We start from the raw sequence: 19660 nt of genomic DNA on the forward strand, positions 1-19660 counted from the left end.
TTTTTTTTCCCTATAATTTAACTTAAATAAATGTATATTCAGTCCAAAAATTCTTCAAATCAAACTAAAGTAATGTTGAGTTAATTTCAATTTAAAGTCCAAACCAAGATTTTGTGAAAATAATTTTATTAAACTTAATAAAAGCTTCATATTATAATAAATTAAATGGTCTCATTTTACACTTACTCGAGAATATGGGATTTAACATATTGAGATCAAATTTTGATTTATAATAATATTAATATGTCATTTTGTAAATTATAAGTATGTCAATTTTATATTTTAATATAGATCATATAATTATTGTAAAATATATAAATTTTTAATAATAATTTGAACAATTCTTTTATATATAATTTTTTTTTCATTCTCATAAAATGGGAAATTCCTTATTTAAGACAAAAAGGAAAGAAAATACTTATATATTATTTTCTTTGTAATAATTATTATTGTTATTGGGGCTTTAAACCTGAGAGGTTTGTAATAATAGTATTAGAGTCTATCCCTGATCTTAGTGTGAGGTTTGTTTAGCCTCATAAGGGTGTTTGTCTGTTTGGCCCCACAATCCCGTGGGACACAACAAGGACGTTGTGTCTGCATGGGAGGTGTTTGTGACATCTCACATCGGATAGAGGGAAAGTTCATAGCGCTATATAAGTATGGACTCCTCGTAACTCTGTAAACACGTTTTAAAGTCATAAGGGTCTATTTGGGTTTAAAGCGGACAATATCTACATAGTTGGGAGTGGGTCATTACAAATAGTATCAGAGCTTATCTTCGACCTCAGCGTGGATGTTTGTTTGGCCCCTTAGAGGTGTTCGTTTGTTTGACTTCGCAATCCTATGGGACACAACGAGGACATTGTGTCTGCATAAGGGGGTGTTTGTGACATCCCACATTGGATAGGGAAGAAAGTTCATAACGCTATATAAGTATGGATTTCTCTTAACCTTGTGGACGCGTTTTAAAGTTGTGAGGGCTCATTTGGGTCCAAAGCAAACAATATCTACACAGTTGGGAGCGGGTCGTTACATTTACAATGCTTTGGTAATCTTATTTTCATTTTTTGTGTTCAACTTACTTACATGGCACGTGAGCATCTATAATGTATAAAATTATGGATTATTTGATTATTATTAGAGTTTGGTGATCTAAATTCTATCTAGACCTGAAAAATGAATCTACTTTATCCATTAGTTTAATTTTATTTTTTACCATTTTTTGAAATATTTTTCCTTGGTGGTTTTTTCCTTACACTAAAAAAATTTATCATTTCCAAGTTTTGCATCTTATTCTTTTATCTCTTTCTAAATTCTCGTTACTCGTTTTTCTCACAAGGAAAAACCATAATCTTACCTATTTACCATATGCAGTCATTGTCCTTCCGGGAGAACCAAAAAAGGCATGACGACCAAAGAAGAGGAGAGTTCAAGGAATGAGAAGAATTTTGAGGCCAAATTAATTTATAGACATCTTACCCCACCTGATGTGCCATCCCATGGACTCGCGGCAACCCCAACCCCTATAAATGGACTACTTCAAATTTAAACCCATCACCTTACATCTCTCTATAGATCTTCATCATCTATATTAACTCTGTTTCTATCCCAGAAAGTAGGTCATAAAAGAAATTAATGGTCTCCACAAACGCATCTGTTGTCTTCTCTTTTGATCTTTCTTTCCAATTTGTTTAATTGCATGTATATATTGCTTGTCTTCGTGTGTTGTTTTTTGAGTTTTTGAATTCTTCAAGATTCATGGGATAAATTGTTGGAATTTTTATGTGTGGACTTACATAATCAATTTGATAATATCATAAATCAGTGTTAATTTAATTTTTGCATTGTGGTCCATAATGGGACTGGACACATATTGTTGTTTGATTTTTTATAGGCTCACTCTAATTCACTTGACTGACCCATTAAGTCAAGTGGTCCAAATAAAGTGTGTGTGCATGCAGTGCTCTCCAAGAGAAGAAAAGAGGATGCTCTTCCAAATGCACACACATTTCTTCCTATTTTCCCGCTAGAATCACGTTTGGTCTTAAAGACCCACTTACACCCAACTGGTTTACAACCATGTGACAATTCAACCAAGTCCCAAACACTATTCATATACATAGAATTCATTTCATCATCCATGGCTTCTTTCCAAGAAGTGAATTGAGGACAATGAATTGCTTCTTGATAAGTGATTGGATCAAAAGCATCATAACCATCATACCCATGCTCCTGCAAATAAATCATATAATCATCTGAAATAGTCGGCCTACGAAACCCTCTGTGATCTTCTCAAAGGAACCTCATTAACAACAGTATCATCTACAGGAAGGCCAGATTCCACTTGATCACTATGCTCCCCTTGATTAGTGGCAGACTGTTGGACAATAGGAACATCCACATTTGGAACATGAGATGTAGGAAAATGAATCACAACATGCTCTTGTCCAAAAAGTATCTCACGAGGCAGAAAATTTGGATCAGCATTGACTTCATCCTCAAAATATACAGCCTTGCCTGACTCAATGATCCTAGTGGTATGAGATGGACAATAAAATCTGGAACCCCTTGATCCAATGCAATAGCCAACAAAGAAACCACTAATGGTTTTAGGATCAAGTTTCTTTGATTGTGGGTTATAGGGCCTAACCTCAGCCTTACATCCCCAAACATGGAAATGGTGAAGGCTGGGTTTCTTTCCTGACCATAGCTCATAAGGTGTCTTAGGCACAGACTTACTGGGCACTTGATTCAAAATATATGCCGCAGTTCTTAAGGCTTCACCCCACAGAAATTTTGGTAAAGAGGAATTGGACAACATGCACCTCACCATATCTAACAATGTTCGATTCCTCCTTTCTGCAACCTCATTCTGTTAAGGAGTGCCTAACATTGTATATCTCGCATCAATGCCGCATTCTAACAGAAACTTAGTGAATGGTCCAGGATTCCGTCCAATCTCATCCTATCTCCCATAATACTCACCACCTCTATCAAACTTCACAGCTTTAATGGGCTTTCCCAACTGCAACTCCACCTTAGCCTTAAAGGTTTTAAACACATTCAAGGAGTCAGATTTCTCATGGATTAGTTCAACATAACCAAATCTAGAGAAATCATCAATAAAAGTGATGAAATATTTATAACCCCTTAAAGCAGTTGGTGTCAAAGGACCACATATATCTATGTGGATCAAGTCTAAAGTACTTCCACACCTATCAATCTTCTCCTTTCTGGTCTTTGCTATCATCTTCCCCTTTTAGCAAACAACACAAGTTTCAAAGTCTGAAAAATTAAGATTAGAAAGCACACCATCTTTAACCAATCTCTCTAATCTTTGCCTAGAAATATGACCTAGGCGTTTGTGCCATAACATGGAAGAACTCAAATCCATTCTAGCACGCTTGCAACCAACAACAAAATTAATAGAAGATGAATCACATAATGAACCATAATGCAAACTGAGACTATAAAGATTTCCAAACAAAACACCATTGCCAATTAAGATTGAGTTGCTAAAAATATCCACTTTTCCACCTCCAAAGTGAAAAGAATAACCATGTCTATCCAAAAATGAGATTCCTCCGAAGTAAGGGTATGAAAGCCACATTGTGTAACAACAAAAAAAATTATGTGATCAACTTTAGCTTTATCATGCCAAAAAATTCCACTTTCACTTTGCTTCCGTCACCCATATACACACATTCTTCATGCTTTGACGGCCTCCTTTTGTTTGTCATCTCCTGCAAAGAATTAATGACATGAATAGTGGCACCAGTATCTAACCACCAAGAATTGGCATGAACATCAACAACATTTGTCTCAATCATGTTTGCATTCAAATTAACCACAACTACAATTTCACCTTTTTTTTTCTTCTCTAGCCAATTTTTAAATTTGAAGCAATCAGCCTGCTTGTGGCCAATCTTGTGGCAAAAGTTGCACTTTCTCACTCTTTGCAGCATTAGAAGAAGCAGATGCATTGGAGGTTCCTTGATTTGAATTCCCTTTCCTCTTGAACTGCTTAAAGCCTCCAAAATTCTTGTGTGGAGGTTTTTTCTTCATATTACTGACTTGATCAGTTACAAGAGCAAGGGAGTGAGTCTCATTTTTCTTCAGTGAGACTTCATGTTGCACTACAATGGACATCAACTCCTCTAGAGTCCACTCTTCCTTCAAGGCATTGTAAGTCAACTTCACTGCATCAAAGGAAACAGGAAGAGACTCAAGTATCAACCATTTCAGAAAATTTTCACCCAACTCCACTTTCATCTCATTTGCCTTGTTGAAGTAGTGTTTTAGCTTGATGATATGATCTCTAACCCCACTGACTCCATCATATACAGTAGTTGTGAGAAGCTTCAAATGAGTTGCCATTTCTGCATTATCAATCTTGGTATAATTGGCTTTCACATATTCCAAGAAGTTTTTGGCCTTTTCCGTCTTTGGCACACATTCTTTGATAGATTTATTCATAATGCATTTCATCACCATCAAACAACTCCTGTTGGAGTGCTCCCATCTTTCATAAAATAATCTTTCATCTGTAGAGCTCACATCAGTGGGCTTACTTGGTTCATCAACCCTCAAAGCTAAGTCTAGATTTTGCAGAGTCATATGCACGTTGAAAGACTCAAACCATTCTTCAAAATTATTTCTAATAAGAGGTTTGATGGCAGACAATTGCAGAGAAATACCAGGATTGCTGGTAGCTGGAAAATAGCAAAATTCAACAATATGCATGTTATTACAATATCATGCATTTGCTAGTTTCCATAATTTCTCAATTTAGCAATAGCTTGGAATTTTGAAAACTACACGGCGATAAGGACAACTAATTAAATATTACAACCAAGATGTACTGATTTTATTACTGAAAGGGCAAAGAAAATTAGTACAGTTCATAATATACAATTAATTTTCTTCACCAATCTAAGCATCCTACCAAGTATTATTATCATCGATAAGACAATTACAATACCCGTATGGATCTTAGTAATCACAATAATAAAGCAACTAAATGTGGGAGTTAAATTATCTCAGCAAAGACAATTTGACACATATAGGGTCACGATAGGCAACCACATATATGTTCACTATTGTCATGATAAACTGCAATATTTAATTTGCGCAACTTGACACACTTGGAATTGTGATAGGCAATCACACAAGTGTTATTTATTGCCATAATAAATTTAAATAGTTAACAAAATTGACCTTGGACAACATTATTGGAATAAAATAAAAATTATACCATAAAAACAATAATTATAATAATTGTCCCAATAAAGTCAATTTTAACAAATGCATAATAATTCTAACATATGCATAATCAATCTAAGAATACCAAGGCAAACAAAACAAAACAAAAAAAAATTGTTTTTTTATGACGTCATGATGACGTCAGCAGGGCCCTATTCATCTTCTCCTCCAGCTGAACATGGCCTGATTCCAAAAAAAAAATTCCACCCAAAATTTTGCACATTTTTTGACAAAAATACTTATTTCCATCCTCAAACATCAATCCTTCAATCCAAACCCAAAAAAATGCACAAAAAACACATAATAACAAGAACCAAACAAGCCCTAATTTTCGAAATATCATCAAATGAGCTCCAAAAATCACAAAAAATGATGGGTTTTGCTCCAAACAATATTCTCTACAAGTCTCCAACCTCAATCGGGCTTGAAAACCAAGAATTAACACCAAACGAAAAAAAAAAACCCCCAAAAATGGCTTCCATAACCAGAAAACGAGAAATCAAAAAATTAACCCAAAATTGCAGCTCAAATGTCAACCATGCTTTGCTCTGATACCAAAAAAAGAGAATTGAAATAGTATAGGATCACATGTTAACATTTAAGCATGCATTTAATAGCAAAAAAAGAACCGGTTACCTTGGTTTATGCCATGTGAAGCCATTTCTTCCTCCTCTGATATCCAATAAGCTGCTCCAGGTGTGTGATGGTACGCGAATTAGGGATCAATGAGCTCTTCCCTTACCTCTCAAAAATTCAGTCCAAAGTGCAAGTGTGTGTGAGCACTGCACGCACACACACTTGCAGTTTGGACTGAATTTTTGGGAGGCAAGGGAAGAGCTCATTGATCCCTAATTCTCGTACCATCACGCACCTGGAGCAGCTTATTGGATATCAGATGAGGAAGAAATGACTTCTCATGGCATAAACCAAGGTAACCGGTTCTTTTTTTGCTATTAAATGCATGCTTAAATGTTAACATGTGATCCTATGTTATTTCAATTCTCTTCATAAATGTCCTAATTAATTTGAATAAATGAAATCAAAATTATCAGAGGATGTAATCTTAATTTAATTTCAATAGCAAACATGCAATGGTATTTTGTGTACAATCACTCCCGAGTGGTCTTGCTTTGTTTCTATGAGGAATCGGGTCGTAATTATTTGGATCATTTTGGTTCTTTTGTTTGGGATTGTTCGGTACAAATTGATAGGAACATCCGGAACTGGCATCCTTTGGAACTTCCCGAAATCATCCACCCGATGCAACCGGGAAGGAGTTCCCGGAATCAGTAAGGCACCCGACAGGCCTTTAAACGTGGGACCACAAGGGGAATGTGGCATTATTAATTAGAACGTGCTTTCGCAAGTGTGTTGGTGGCATGAGATTGTCGCCTACTAAAGCCTAGAAGGAAATACATAATTAATGAAAAGCAGTTTTTGAGGTCTCATTTGATACATATATGATTGAGAAATACTCACTTGAGCTTCAATTCTCTGTGTCGTCTGGATCACTAAGCAAAGCGGTCACATCCAGTGAAGGCATTTTCTCTGGCCATTTCTCTCCCTTCAACTTCTCCAGAAGGTAATTTCCTATTCTTTGGTTCTGATGCTCTGATGGTTTTTGTGGTTAAATTGCATTTGAGGAGAACGTGAGATTTAAAGTGCTCTACTGTGGTATATGTCACACTGATCTTCACGAATGGGGGCTTCTCCAGTTACCCTCTTGCCTAGGTACCATTTTACCCATTTTGTAGAATGGAATGATGGTGGAGGGACAGTTCTGATGGTGAAAGAGTAGCGATGAATATAGAAAAACATAAAATAAAAAGAAAAGGGAATGGGTGAATGATGCCGGAGACCTTCGGTAGTGGGATGTCGTGAGTGGTAAGGTGGAAAAAAGCACACTTCCGACATGGAGAAGGAAATGGCTGCTGACATGGAAATGGAGGGGTAATTTCGGAAATGAAATTATAAAACAGTGGATAGTGCATGAAAAGGATAATTATTTTGCAACAGTGGATATATTTTGGGTTATACAAAGTTGGGTTCCTAAAAAGCTATTAAGTCCAAATTGGTGGGCCAAAACACAACTTTCCCCAAAAAAGAAAAGGAAATGAGGGGAGAGAAAAAGGCGGAGAAAGAGGAGAGAGATAAACGGGGTAAAAGGCTCAAAAATCAATATAAAAATAAATTTTGGAGGAATTTTGAGGTCTTTAAGAGAGGAAATGACTTCCATTTGATAGGATGATTTGTTTACCTCATTGGAATCAAAACAAGAGAAATGATCTCGTTTATTGCTCATTCCCATATTTTTATGTGACTAATAAAAAAGGAGAATGTCCCAAAATTTAAGGTTATGTTTGATTCCCGGAAAATACTAAGGAAAGAAAAAAAATGTAAAGGAAAATGATTTTTTTATATTTGGTTGTCCTATAAAAAATATCAAAGAAAATCAAATATGATTAAAACTAATTAAAAACTTATGTATTTTTAAATTATTTAATATTTATATTGATGAGTTAAAATAAATAAAATGAGTTTGAAGTAACAAAAATAATAATTTATCAACTTTTAATCTATTTTTTTATTTTCTTTCACTTTTTCTTTCCCTCTACTTTTCCTTTGTATTTTCTTTCCCTTACATTTTCCTTCAAATTTTCTGGGAACCAAACATAGCCATAGATTTTGAATTTTATGGCAACAATTATTTCACTCAAGGGAATGTCCCAAAATATACGGAAACATAATTTATTTATCACTCTTTACATACATTTTGCGCCAAAGGAAAATGTAAGAAAATTTGAATGGATTTGTCCATTCCCATTTTTTATTGGCGTTCCAAACATACCCTACGAACATGCCCTAAAGAAAACATGATGCAAAGATTTCATCCATATTTTGTACTTGATTTGGTATGAGGTGGGAATCTCATTCATACATATAATTAAGGGTCTCCAACGGGCCGGGCCGAGCCGGTCGGCCCGGCAGGAGTAAGGCCCATGGCCCAACCGGGGGCGGGCCACTGAGCCCGTTGACCAGTCAACGGGCCGGCCGAGCCGGGCCCTTGGTAAATCTAAGGCCCGTGGCCCAGCTCGTGGGCCCTCAAGTTGGGCGGGCTTTGGGTAAAAATTAAAATACTTTTGAGTTTTGAAGGGGTTTTAAACCCCTTCCCTTATGGATCCATAAGCATTCAAGGAGAGCTAGCCACCAACTGAGCTGACCCTCTTTTGTGTAACTATTTTGCATTAGTTATATATATATATTAGAAATGTTGTATGATTTTTGAAAAAAAATAAAAGTGAGTTGGCTGTTCACGGTCACATGACCGTTGAACATGCCACTCATAATTCATAAATATAAAATATATGACCGTTAAACGGTCTTGACATTTACAAAAAAAAAAAATTAAATCCTAATATTTAAATACCTATAAATATTAAATACCCTCAATTTTTTTCTATTCTCTCAACTCTTAAGCTCTCTCCCATTCCACAATATTTCTAATTATTGCATTTTGTCTCAAATTATTCAATATTAGGTAGTGAAAAAACAAGCATTGGTGGTTCAAAGAGTTCAAATTTGAAGGAATTTCTGCTTTTGGTTCTCCAATTTAGTAACATACTTCACCTTTTCTTTTATTTATTTGTTACATTTTAATTTTACATTTATCATTTTTAGCATAATATTTTATCAATAATTATAATTATGAAATTTTTTTGATAGAATAGAAATAAATTTAGAAAATAATAAAAAAGAAATAAAAGCAAAATGTAAAATTTGTAACAAACTTCTTAGTGGTGGCTCAAATGCAGGTACAAGTCATTTAAAAAGGCATCATGAAAATTGTAAAACTAAAAATAATGTAGATATTAGAAATTATATGCAATTAGGTAATTTCTAATATAATTGCATATAATTTCTAAAAATACCTAATTGCATATAATTTCTAATATCTACATTATTTTTAGTTTTACAATTTTCATGATGCCTTTTTTAAATGACTTGTACCTACATTTGAGCCACCATTAAGAAGTTTGTTACAAATTTTACATTTTGCTTTTATTTCTTTTTTTTTATTTTCTAAATTTATTTCTATTCTATCAAAAAAATTTCATATATTAGATGAAGAACAAGAACCACTTGCCATAATTATAATTATTGATAAAATATTATGCTAAAAATAATAAATGTAAAATTAAAATGTAACAAATAAATAAAAGAAAATGTGAAGTATGTTACTAAATTGGAGAACCAAAGCAGAAATTCCTTCAAATTTGAACTCTTTGAACCACCAATGCTTGTTTTTCACCACCTATATTGAATAATTTGAGACAAAATGCAATAATTAGAAATATTGTGGAATGGGAGAGAGCTTAAAAGTTGAGAAAATAGAAAAATTGAGGGTATTTTTAATATTTATAGGGATTTAAATATTAGGATTTTTTTTTTTATTTTTTTTTTAATGTCAAGACCGTTCAACGGTCATATATTTTATATTTATGAATTATGAGTGCATGTTCAACGGTCACATGCCAACTCACTTTTATTTTTTTTCAAAAATCATACAACATTTCTAATATATATATATAACTAATGCAAAATAGTTACATAAAAGAGGGTCAGCTCAGTTGGTGGCTAGCTCTCCTTGAATGCTTATGGATCCATAAGGGAAGGGGATTCCTTCAAAACTCAAAAGTATTTTAATTTTTACCCAAAGCCCGCCCAGCCCGCCCAGCCAAGGCCCGCCCAACTTGAGGGCCCACGAGCTGGGCCACGAGCCTTAGATTTACCAAGGGCCCGGCCCGACCGGCTCAGTGGCCCGCCCCAGGCTGGGCCATGGGCCTCACTCCTCCGGGCCGGCCGGCCCGCCCCGTCCCGTTGGAGACCCTTACATATAATTCATGAATGTCATTGACATAAAAGACCCTTAAATAACATAAAAGAATACTTCAAATTACTTCTCTAAATAAATACATTATTATTATTTTTTGTATTTATTTAGGAAAACAATTTAATTTTTTTTTTTTCATGTTATTCATCATTTCTCATGAAATATGAAATAACATATATAAAATAATTAAAATTTCATGCACTTTCAAATTAAAAGATAATACATAAAATTTGGCCTAAAAAGTACATAAAATTTTAATTATTTTAAATTAAATATTTTAATTATAATTTATCGATCCAACTTTATTAAAAATAATAAAATTGGCTAATATTTAGTCCAACTTTATTAAGAATAATAATTTCAATTATAATAGAATTAATTATTATTATCTTAAGAAAAAATTGGCTAATATTTAGTCCAACTTTATTAAGAATAATAATTTTCACTTATAACTGAATTAATTATTATTTTATAATAAAATTGACCGCTTTTTCTTCTTCCTTCCCTAGAACTTCTAAAATTAAGAATAATAATTTCACTTATAACTGAATTAATTATTATTTTATAATAAAATTGACCGCTTTTACTTCTTCCTTCCCTAGAACTTCTAAAATTAAGACTTATATGAAATAATTTTTTATTTTTAGTTTTAGCTAAAAGTTAAAGTCGAAGTCAAAATCATAATTTTTAAAGAATAATATTAATATCATAAAAGTTTCATTAAATATAAAATAACTTTTTTATAAAAGCCAAATAAACTTTTACAAATAAACAACACATTTCCAATTTTCCTAATAAATTATTTTTAAATCATAAACTCTTTTAATAAAATTACTAAAACAAACATAAAAACTTTTATTGAAAAACACTTTTAATTTAATTTCAAATAAATTAATTCGAAAAACACATAAAAATAAATTGAAAAACACTTTATTTTATTATTTTTATTAAAAAAAACTTATAATTTAACATAAAAGTTTAAAAAATATTATTTTTCATAAAAGTCTTTTTGGTTTAAATTATTTCATATTTAATGAAACTTTTATGATATCAATATTTCTCTCTTAAAATTATGATTTTGACTTCAACTTCAACTTTTAGCTAAAACCAAAAACAAAAAACTATCACGAATGAAACAAGAGCCTTCCAAAGTATAAGATGAATGCAAAAATCATACAATTTCTCGTACCTGACCATTGGCGCACATGAGAATCTGAATTGGGTCACAAACAGAGGAGAGCCATGAACCAAAACAAAAAGACTACTATAAAATAAAATCTAGTAGTGTTTGTTGAGATAGATGAATTGATTCTACTAAGAAAGATCGGGAAGAAGTAGTCGTTTCTTTGATTGTATGGGGAGTCAGATGCTTATATAGTGGTGAAAATATGGCTGTTGGAGGTGGACCCAGGTGGTGTAACGGCTAGTCTTCCATTCAAAAATAAAGTAATAAGAAGACCGTGCAACGGATAGTTTTGCAGCTTTTGCTATGGAATCTCCTCAAAAGCATTGGTTCATTTTATTTAATCAAAAAAGCCATGATTATCGTCACCCATGTGGCTCTATGAATCAATAAAGGAACTATATTTGTCCCTATCCCAATTCTTTAAGCAAAACCAGAGATTGCATGAGATTCTGTCCTAATTTTTATTAGCATCCTTGATAATTTATGGAAAGTAGGGAGCATTTTTGGAGGATTGGCAGGGACTAATCCAATCAAACCCCAACCCGATATTTAGATGAATTTAAAAAAATCATTTTTAATATTCAGGTTAGAGTGAGTTTAAGTTTTTTCAACCAAAATCCAATTCGTGTTTGGACTCGGACCAAGACATGAACAATTCAAACCTAACCCAAGCATGATTTAATATTTCCATAACTTATATTATTTTAAATAATAACAGTAATTTAGAAAAAAAAAAGTATTAAATTAGAATTCCACTTTGCTAAAAGGATACATAAATTTATTTTTACTTTTTTCTTATTATCTTAAAATGTTATCTTATTTATTATTTAAATTTTAGTATAAATATATAGTTTTAAAATAACACTGCATACAGGTTCAACCCAATCCAACTAATTTGACTCATACAATTCATCAACCCGATTAACTTAGTTCCAACCCAATCAACTCAAGCTTAACTTGAGTTAGGAAAAAGAAGGTCGAGTTGGCTTGGTGAAGTACCTCGTAATAGAGATCAGGTTGGGTTAGCTTGCTTTGAATGTCTCTTAACTTGGGTAGGACTCAATTTGTCACCCACCCGCCTGACTTAGATCCCTTGTATCAACCCATGTTCTAAGACCTTGTAGACAACAAACCTATTGGGAATGGACCACTATAGCTACTCTCATTCACCATTCTAGTCTACGGCTCATCTTGGATGGGTTTGTGCCCCAATTATAGCAAGTTTCCTAATAATCTAAAGGCTCTAAAAACAGATAAGTCCAATGATGTGGATGACACCAATAACTATGTCATATAGATCATATCAGCCAATTCAAATAATTGTTCACTAAACCTTCTCCTATTCGGCACATCAACAAGCATTTTTTTTTATCAGACACATCAACTAACAATATTATAATTTGAGATATCAACTAACAATATTCTTATTTGACATATGAATCTGGATAATCATTAGCATTATACAATAGAAGATTGCATATTCAATTGCCTTTGTAAGGAGATAAGCATGAGCAGAGTGGTACCTGAAAATGAATATGGAGGCATAATTACATACATTTGCTCCTGCATGAGAAAAGGCAAATTTTCTTCAGGATCCATATGCTTAAACCTAGTGAAATTCAATGTAAAAGGAAACAGGAAAGTAGAAGAGTGGTAGCATCATACTGAACTGAACATAAACAATGACCATGAGCCTTGTGTCTGAAGATGTCTAGCCACTCTCCTCAGAAGCTCTATATCTTCAGTCCACTGGTCATAGACAGCTTAAATCATTGAGTCAGACTAAACATATGGGTTAAGGCTCCATCTGACAAGGTGGGATAACCTGCAGTTTAGAAAATACCATTCCAACAAGGGCAAAAAGATAGTGAAATACAGTCACTCATTAACCCATTTTCCTGCTAAGAGCTAGAAATATTTCATCCAAACAAATATGGCTTCCACGTATACCTGTATAGTTGGAGGTTGGCGTATGTGTGGTGATGGGAGGTCAGTTCCTTGTCTGAGTGGGATTGTAAATATATCTGAAAATGGATAATTCTATAAACACAACCAAATTTTGAAGATGAAGAATGTTTCAAAATGTGTTACAGACACTAAAGACATCACAATCCATCTTAAAAACTACAGGAAAGATACAATTTTTCAATGCCTTCTGGGCCCTTACAAATAGACCACAACTACTGGCTTTACTGTTAAACTCAGCATTTTTCTCAACAGGCAAGTTAACAAAGTGCAGAAATAGTTTAGATCTCCCCAAGATAAATCTGTTTATCGCTACTGCAAGATCCAACAATAGGTTCACTGGGATGGAAGACACATTCGTTGACAGATCCAGTGTGACCAGGAAGCTTATACAAGATGCGTCGAGAGGTTGTATCCCAAATATACACCATCCGATCAGAACTACCAGCTGTGACTTTGCTTCCATCTGGAGACCAACTACATTTCAACAAGTTCTTTTCAAAGTTGTGTTGGTGCCCTTCCAATATCTTCACACAACGATTTTGTGGAGCATATGGGCGCATATCCCATATGCAAAGTTTGCAGTCCATGCCATTTGTAAGAAGATAGGAGCCATCCGGACTCAACTGCATACCTGTTATCATATCCTGATGGCCTTGAAGAGTCATGGTAACCTCATTTCTTCTCAGATCCCATACTTTAACATCATTGTCTATCCCACCTGTGAAGATCTTATCAGATGCATCAGAGAAACTGACAGCTGTGATTTGGTATTTGTCAGGAAATGTCTGGATGGCACCCCTTTGACGCATATCCCAAAGTTTGGCAGTGCCATCATCAGATCCACTGACAACAAGAGGAGGACCCCTACGGGAAGGACAACATGAATTCACAAAAGAGGAGTGTTCAGCCATCTTTTTTATTTGTTTCCCTGTTTCTACATCCCATGCCCTGAGAGTCTTGTCAGGGCTGGCTGATATTATCTGGGTTCCATCAGTAGTCCACTGAAGATCCAAAATTGCATTCTTGTGCCCTTTCAAAACCATGAAATTTTTGCAATCACCATGAACATACCATAGGAAAATTTCTCTTTCATGAGACCCAGATGCAATGACTGTACCCGTTGGATTGAATTTCATTGTGTATATAGCACTTTGATGGCCTGCCAACAACATGATTGGTGATTCTAAACTCGATGTCCGCTGTTTTCCATTTGCACCTGGTGCTCGAGGCCCAGTACATGGAACAGCAGACAATTCCATTCCTGGCCTAGGACCAACAACAGACAAAGCATTTTCACTTGGGAAACCTTGCATCTTGACTTCTTAATACAGTAAAGAATCTAATATAAATCAGCTCTTATCCTGAAATTAACAAAAAAAAAAAAAAAAGATAAATAACAATCACCATACATCAAAGAGAGCAGGACCAAACAAGTAACTAGAATTTCATCAACAGATCAAAGCCTTCTTTTGAACATTCATGCTTTGCATGTACCAATGCATCCAATATATCCAAATAAAATTGTGTTCTATATGGGTGCACACCATTAGATTAACCCACCTGAAATGACAGATCATCAGGTCAAGCCACCATTTAAAAGCACTAATGGGAAAAAAGTTCAGACAACCATGTCCATGACAGATCTAAATTAATCAAATAAATTTCATTAGGTTTTTTGTTTTCTTTACAAAATGAGACACAACAATGTAATGTTCAATGGTTCAAAGGATATTATGTAATCATATGAAATTCAGTATAGTCAAGGAAATCAATTACCCCCTAACACCAAGCAAGCAACTTCTACCAAATTGAAGCAAGTAAATAACCATCCTTTATTACATGGATGGAGAAACAAAATTGCAATCATGGGTAAGAAATGAATTGGATTAAACGAAGATTGGAACATTAGGAATCTTTATTTGAACCTGGATTTGGTAAACTTAAAAACAATAGAATATAGAAACTTGAAAAAGAATGTTGGTGTGATGCAATGAGCAAAAAAGATCAATCAAAAAAATCAATCTTGTGAAATTATGATATCTGACTAACCATGGAGAACTAGCATTACCCCATAGTGGAAAAAACAAAGAGAGAGGGGAAAACACACAGTAGAAGCATTAAGAACAATTATCAAAATAATATTTAATCTATGGACCAAGGTTATCAGACTCTCTATTATGTTTAACCATATGTTTATGACAAAAATTAGAACAACTTTGAAGCAGGAAATGTTTTAATTGTCTTAAGAGCAGAGACACCTTTGGTAATAGCATTATAAAATTGTTCATAGAGCAAGAAAACAGACAAAACACATTTTCCTTCCAGGTCAACAATCTTCCAAAGGACAATAGCATAGATTCTAGCTGTTTTCCCACTAAACATTGCTTCAAATGCTCAACTTAAACCAGGTAGGGTATAAAGAGAACAACCTTGTGGTCAACTGAGAACTCAAATAAAACATATCCCTGAAAACCTATTCGCAACTAGAATGTCTCACTGCCTTGCCACCAATCTAGAGTGAAAATTGCAGAATCTCCAACATTAATGTAAAGCAATTTCAAGAACTACGTGCTAATCCAAATACTGGAGAAAAGAATGCATGGATGCCTGTTAGTCAAATTCGTACCCAATACAAGTGTTCAACAAAGAAACAGAATAATAAATTCCTGCTGTGGTAAACAACCATAGGATTACCTAGAGCATTCTATCATAGTTCCATGCTTTAATTCGTCCTTGTGAATACAATGAGAAAAAACTGGTAATTAGATTGTTTAGTTGTGTCACCATGTCCTGAGATCTATGGATTTGACACTTAGAAATACACCAACACTGGGCACCCACCAGAGCCCATGTAACAAGGATTACAATCCATTCAGAAACTAAAAGTACAATTCACCAATACAACTTCATAAAAGAGAAGAAAAAACTAAACTGAAAAAAAACCTGTTAGAATTACAACCCCAAAACTAAGTGACACACAGAAATAGAATATCAACAGAAACCCTAGCATTTTGCTTGGTTAAAGGACATAAACATGAAATCATCTTCCATGCTGCTTTAGAAATTCCGCGGTAAACTAAAATTATAATTACATAGACTCCATGGATTTTTTTATTTTTTTATTTTTAGTCCCATACCATGAAAACCCTTAGATTTCGAGACTACTCCCTTTTCTTTCCCCACATTTCCTCAGCAACCAAACAGAAATAGAGCTTCATTTTACACAGAGAAAAGAACATACAAAAACCACTTCTCAACACCTTAACCACTTGTAGAACAAAATCACAACAAATCTAAAATAAATAAATAAAGGAATTCGAGTTTAGGGGGTAAAAGCATGATAAGTGGTTAAAAAATGCGTGCCAGACAGTGCCCAGGTGATGCTTAGCTATGTTTCTAGGTGAAACCCTTTTCTCTAGAGAGAGAAGGAGAGCGTACCTTGTAGAGAGAGAAAGAGATCGAAGTTAGGGTTTTGGTGGTAAACCCTAGAGTTCTCTGCTCTTCGACCCTGCGTTTTTCCCCTTGCTTCCCTCTACGAACTAGAAACTAGTTTCTTTATTGGGCCCAAAGGGCTGTTTGGGAGTACCGCTTTCAACATTGTTTCGAAAATGGATTATTGTTATAACTTATATGTATAGGTTAATTTCATTGATCTTTTTCGAAGTTTTGACTCGATACAATTAACCAATTAACCCTCATTGACCCTTAAGGTTTTGGCTAAATTAATAACCTCGCTAAATTCATAAAATAATAATTTTAAAAAAAAATCTTAAGAGTCAATAAAATATAAATTAATAATTAATGAAATTCATAAAATATATATATATATATAGAAAGCAAATTATTCATGATATAGTACTAATATCATCGTTATGGCTGCCCTTTCTCATTTATTGAATATTATCTTCCAAGATTTTTGTTTAAATCAATCTCATGGGTTTAAGAAATGACAAATTTATCTTTATTAAAATAATAATATACTCTTAAGTTTCCATATACGGATTTTTTATTATTTTAAAGCATATGTTTATAATTTTACATTAAAAAAAAAACACTATTCTTTATACACACAACATATATGCCTTGAAGTACATTTTGAAATTAGTTAATGAAATTAATTAGAAAAAATCTATTGCAAAATATAATTTTTAATAGTTTCATCAAAGTCACAAAAAAATACCTACTAAATATTTATATAGTGGAAAAAAAAAATTGTCTTCTTTACTACATGTGATATAACTTAAATTAATAAATTATATAAATTTATATTTTATATGTTATATAACTTTTTTTATTTTAAGATTATTAATTTATTGATATATAAAATATTCATTTATTATTATATTTATCAATTTAACTTTATTAAACTAAGTTTAAATATATAGATTTTTTATTATTAAAGTATATATATTTTTAATTTCAATAATAATTTTTAATTTAATATTTTTTTAATTAAATGAATGTACAAATTATAAAATCAAGGTAAAAAAAGAGTGACAAGATACCAACCTTAGGGTGTTTGTGTTTTTAGCTTTTTGTTGAAAGTAATTTGCTTTCAGACTTTAGTCATTTGTTTTTCTAATTTTTCATGACCTATTATAAACTTTTTGCTGAATAGAAAAAGTCAAAGGTGGTGTTTGTTTTTTTACTTAATTCTAAATAGAATCTTGATGTTTAATAGTGTTAAATATTAAGTTGTTTATTTTGTAGTATTTTATTTCTATTAAGTATTAAAAAGTAAAGAAAAACCAATATGTTATTTTTTTATTTAGAAAAAGTTACATATTTTGGTTTTTTCTATTCAGTAAAAGGTTTATAATAAGTCATGAAAAAATATAAAAACAAACAACCTAAATTCTGAAAAACAAATTGATTTCAGTAAAAAGCAAAAAAAAAATAGGTGGTGTTTGTTTTTTTGGCTTTTTGCTGAAAACCATTTAGTTTTAGAATTTAGGTTGTTTGTTTTTTTACTTTTTCATGACTTATTATAAACTTTTTACTAAATAGAAAAAGCCAAAATATGTGGTTTTTTCTAAATAGAAAAAATAACACAATGGTTTTTTTTACTTTTTAATACTTAATAGAAATAAAATACTACAAAAACAAACAACCTAATATTTAATACTATTAAGTATTAAGGTTCTATTTAGAATTAAGTAAAAAAACAAACACCACCACCACAAAATATTTGGTTTTTTCCAAATAGAAAAAATAACATGCTAATTTTTCTTTACCTTTTAATGCTTAATAGAAATAAAATATTACAAAAACAAACAGTCTAATACTTAACACTATTAAGCATTAAAGTTTTATTTAGAATTAAGTAAAAAAACAAACATCATCTTAATAATTAAGGAATAAATGAATAAATCAAGGTACAAAACAATTTTGCTTAAATACACACGTGACGTGACCTAATTGATTGGGCATTTCAAGAGATACCGTTTCCATATTATAGCCGAATCATATACTTTTGTAAATCATATTACATTTTTCTATATCAACCTTCCTTAAGTAATTGTAAAGAGTAAAGTTTTTATATGAAATTCACTGTCTCATGTTTACATCACTTTTTCTTAAATTTAATTATCAAAATGAGAAATGGAGTAGAATCAAACATAGAATCTAATCACACAACTTGACACCAAGATTTGAAGTGGAATTCTCCTTATAAAAACCTTTCTAAAAAATTGTGGAGTCTACCAAACCCAATCTATATATTAAAAAGAGAGGTGAATTTAATATTTATCAATTTTTATATAACACTAAGCGATAAAAATAAAACTTAATATAAATGCAATTCAATAATTTAAACAACTAAATAAAATATACGAATAAACAAATAATGTAGATAGTGATTTATAGTGATTCGATAACGACCTATATCTACTTAATATAATTTTTTCCCAACTTGAAGGTTTTTTACTAATTCAAGAGTTTCCTCAACTAAAGTTCTTTAATATCTTTATGCATTTAGATTTGGGGTTCCAATAGACCTTCCTAATATTCAAAGTGCTATCTCATCTCTCACCCAAGAAACTATAAAAGGTTTTATAATGAATTGAAAAGATTGGCAAAATCTTCGACAATTAATCTTATTTTGAATCCTCAAATATATGGGGATAGCAGAATATTTTACTTCATGCTTAAAGTTCTTTAATCCTTAGAAAAGTCGTTTATATGAAAACTAAACCCTAATATCGTTATTACTTGTGTTCACAACTTCTAAACAACTAATCAATCAACATAAATAAAAAATAAATTATAAATGTCAAAACTCCACAAGTCGGTCAACTAACTAAGTTGGTTGATCTATTAGGCATGGTCATATAGAAATTTCTAAATTAGTTTTC

General features: G+C 32.5%; 2 protein-coding genes across 2 annotated transcripts; both read right to left on the bottom strand.

The window, feature by feature from the left end:
- Window positions 1-3501: 3501 nt before the first annotated feature.
- On the bottom strand, window positions 3502-5870 carry LOC104879493 (uncharacterized). The gene is made up of 2 exons (XM_010652417.3): window positions 3866-5870; window positions 3502-3743 (listed from the first exon to the last, which is right to left on the bottom strand). The coding sequence occupies exon 1, from the start codon at window positions 4741-4743 to the stop codon at window positions 3907-3909; it is 837 nt and encodes a 278-aa protein (XP_010650719.3). The 5' UTR covers window positions 4744-5870; the 3' UTR covers window positions 3502-3743; window positions 3866-3906.
- Window positions 5871-13360: 7490 nt separating this feature from the next.
- Window positions 13361-16930, bottom strand: LOC100267975 (uncharacterized). The gene is made up of 2 exons (XM_002277595.5): window positions 16746-16930; window positions 13361-14668 (listed from the first exon to the last, which is right to left on the bottom strand). Exon 2 carries the CDS (start codon window positions 14618-14620, stop codon window positions 13586-13588), a length of 1035 nt encoding a protein of 344 aa, XP_002277631.1. The 5' UTR covers window positions 14621-14668; window positions 16746-16930; the 3' UTR covers window positions 13361-13585.
- Window positions 16931-19660: the final 2730 nt, after the last annotated feature.

The sequence above is a fragment of the Vitis vinifera genome, chromosome 5, assembly GCF_030704535.1.
Source record: "Vitis vinifera cultivar Pinot Noir 40024 chromosome 5, ASM3070453v1".
Lineage (NCBI taxonomy): Eukaryota > Viridiplantae > Streptophyta > Magnoliopsida > Vitales > Vitaceae > Vitis > Vitis vinifera.

What these genes read in the sequence shown, in the direction of transcription:
- LOC104879493 (XM_010652417.3), bottom strand. Translation starts at nt 4,743, where the DNA reads ATGCATATTGTTGAATTTTGCTATTTTCCAGCTACCAGCAATCCTGGT.
- LOC100267975 (XM_002277595.5), bottom strand. Translation starts at nt 14,620, where the DNA reads ATGCAAGGTTTCCCAAGTGAAAATGCTTTGTCTGTTGTTGGTCCTAGG.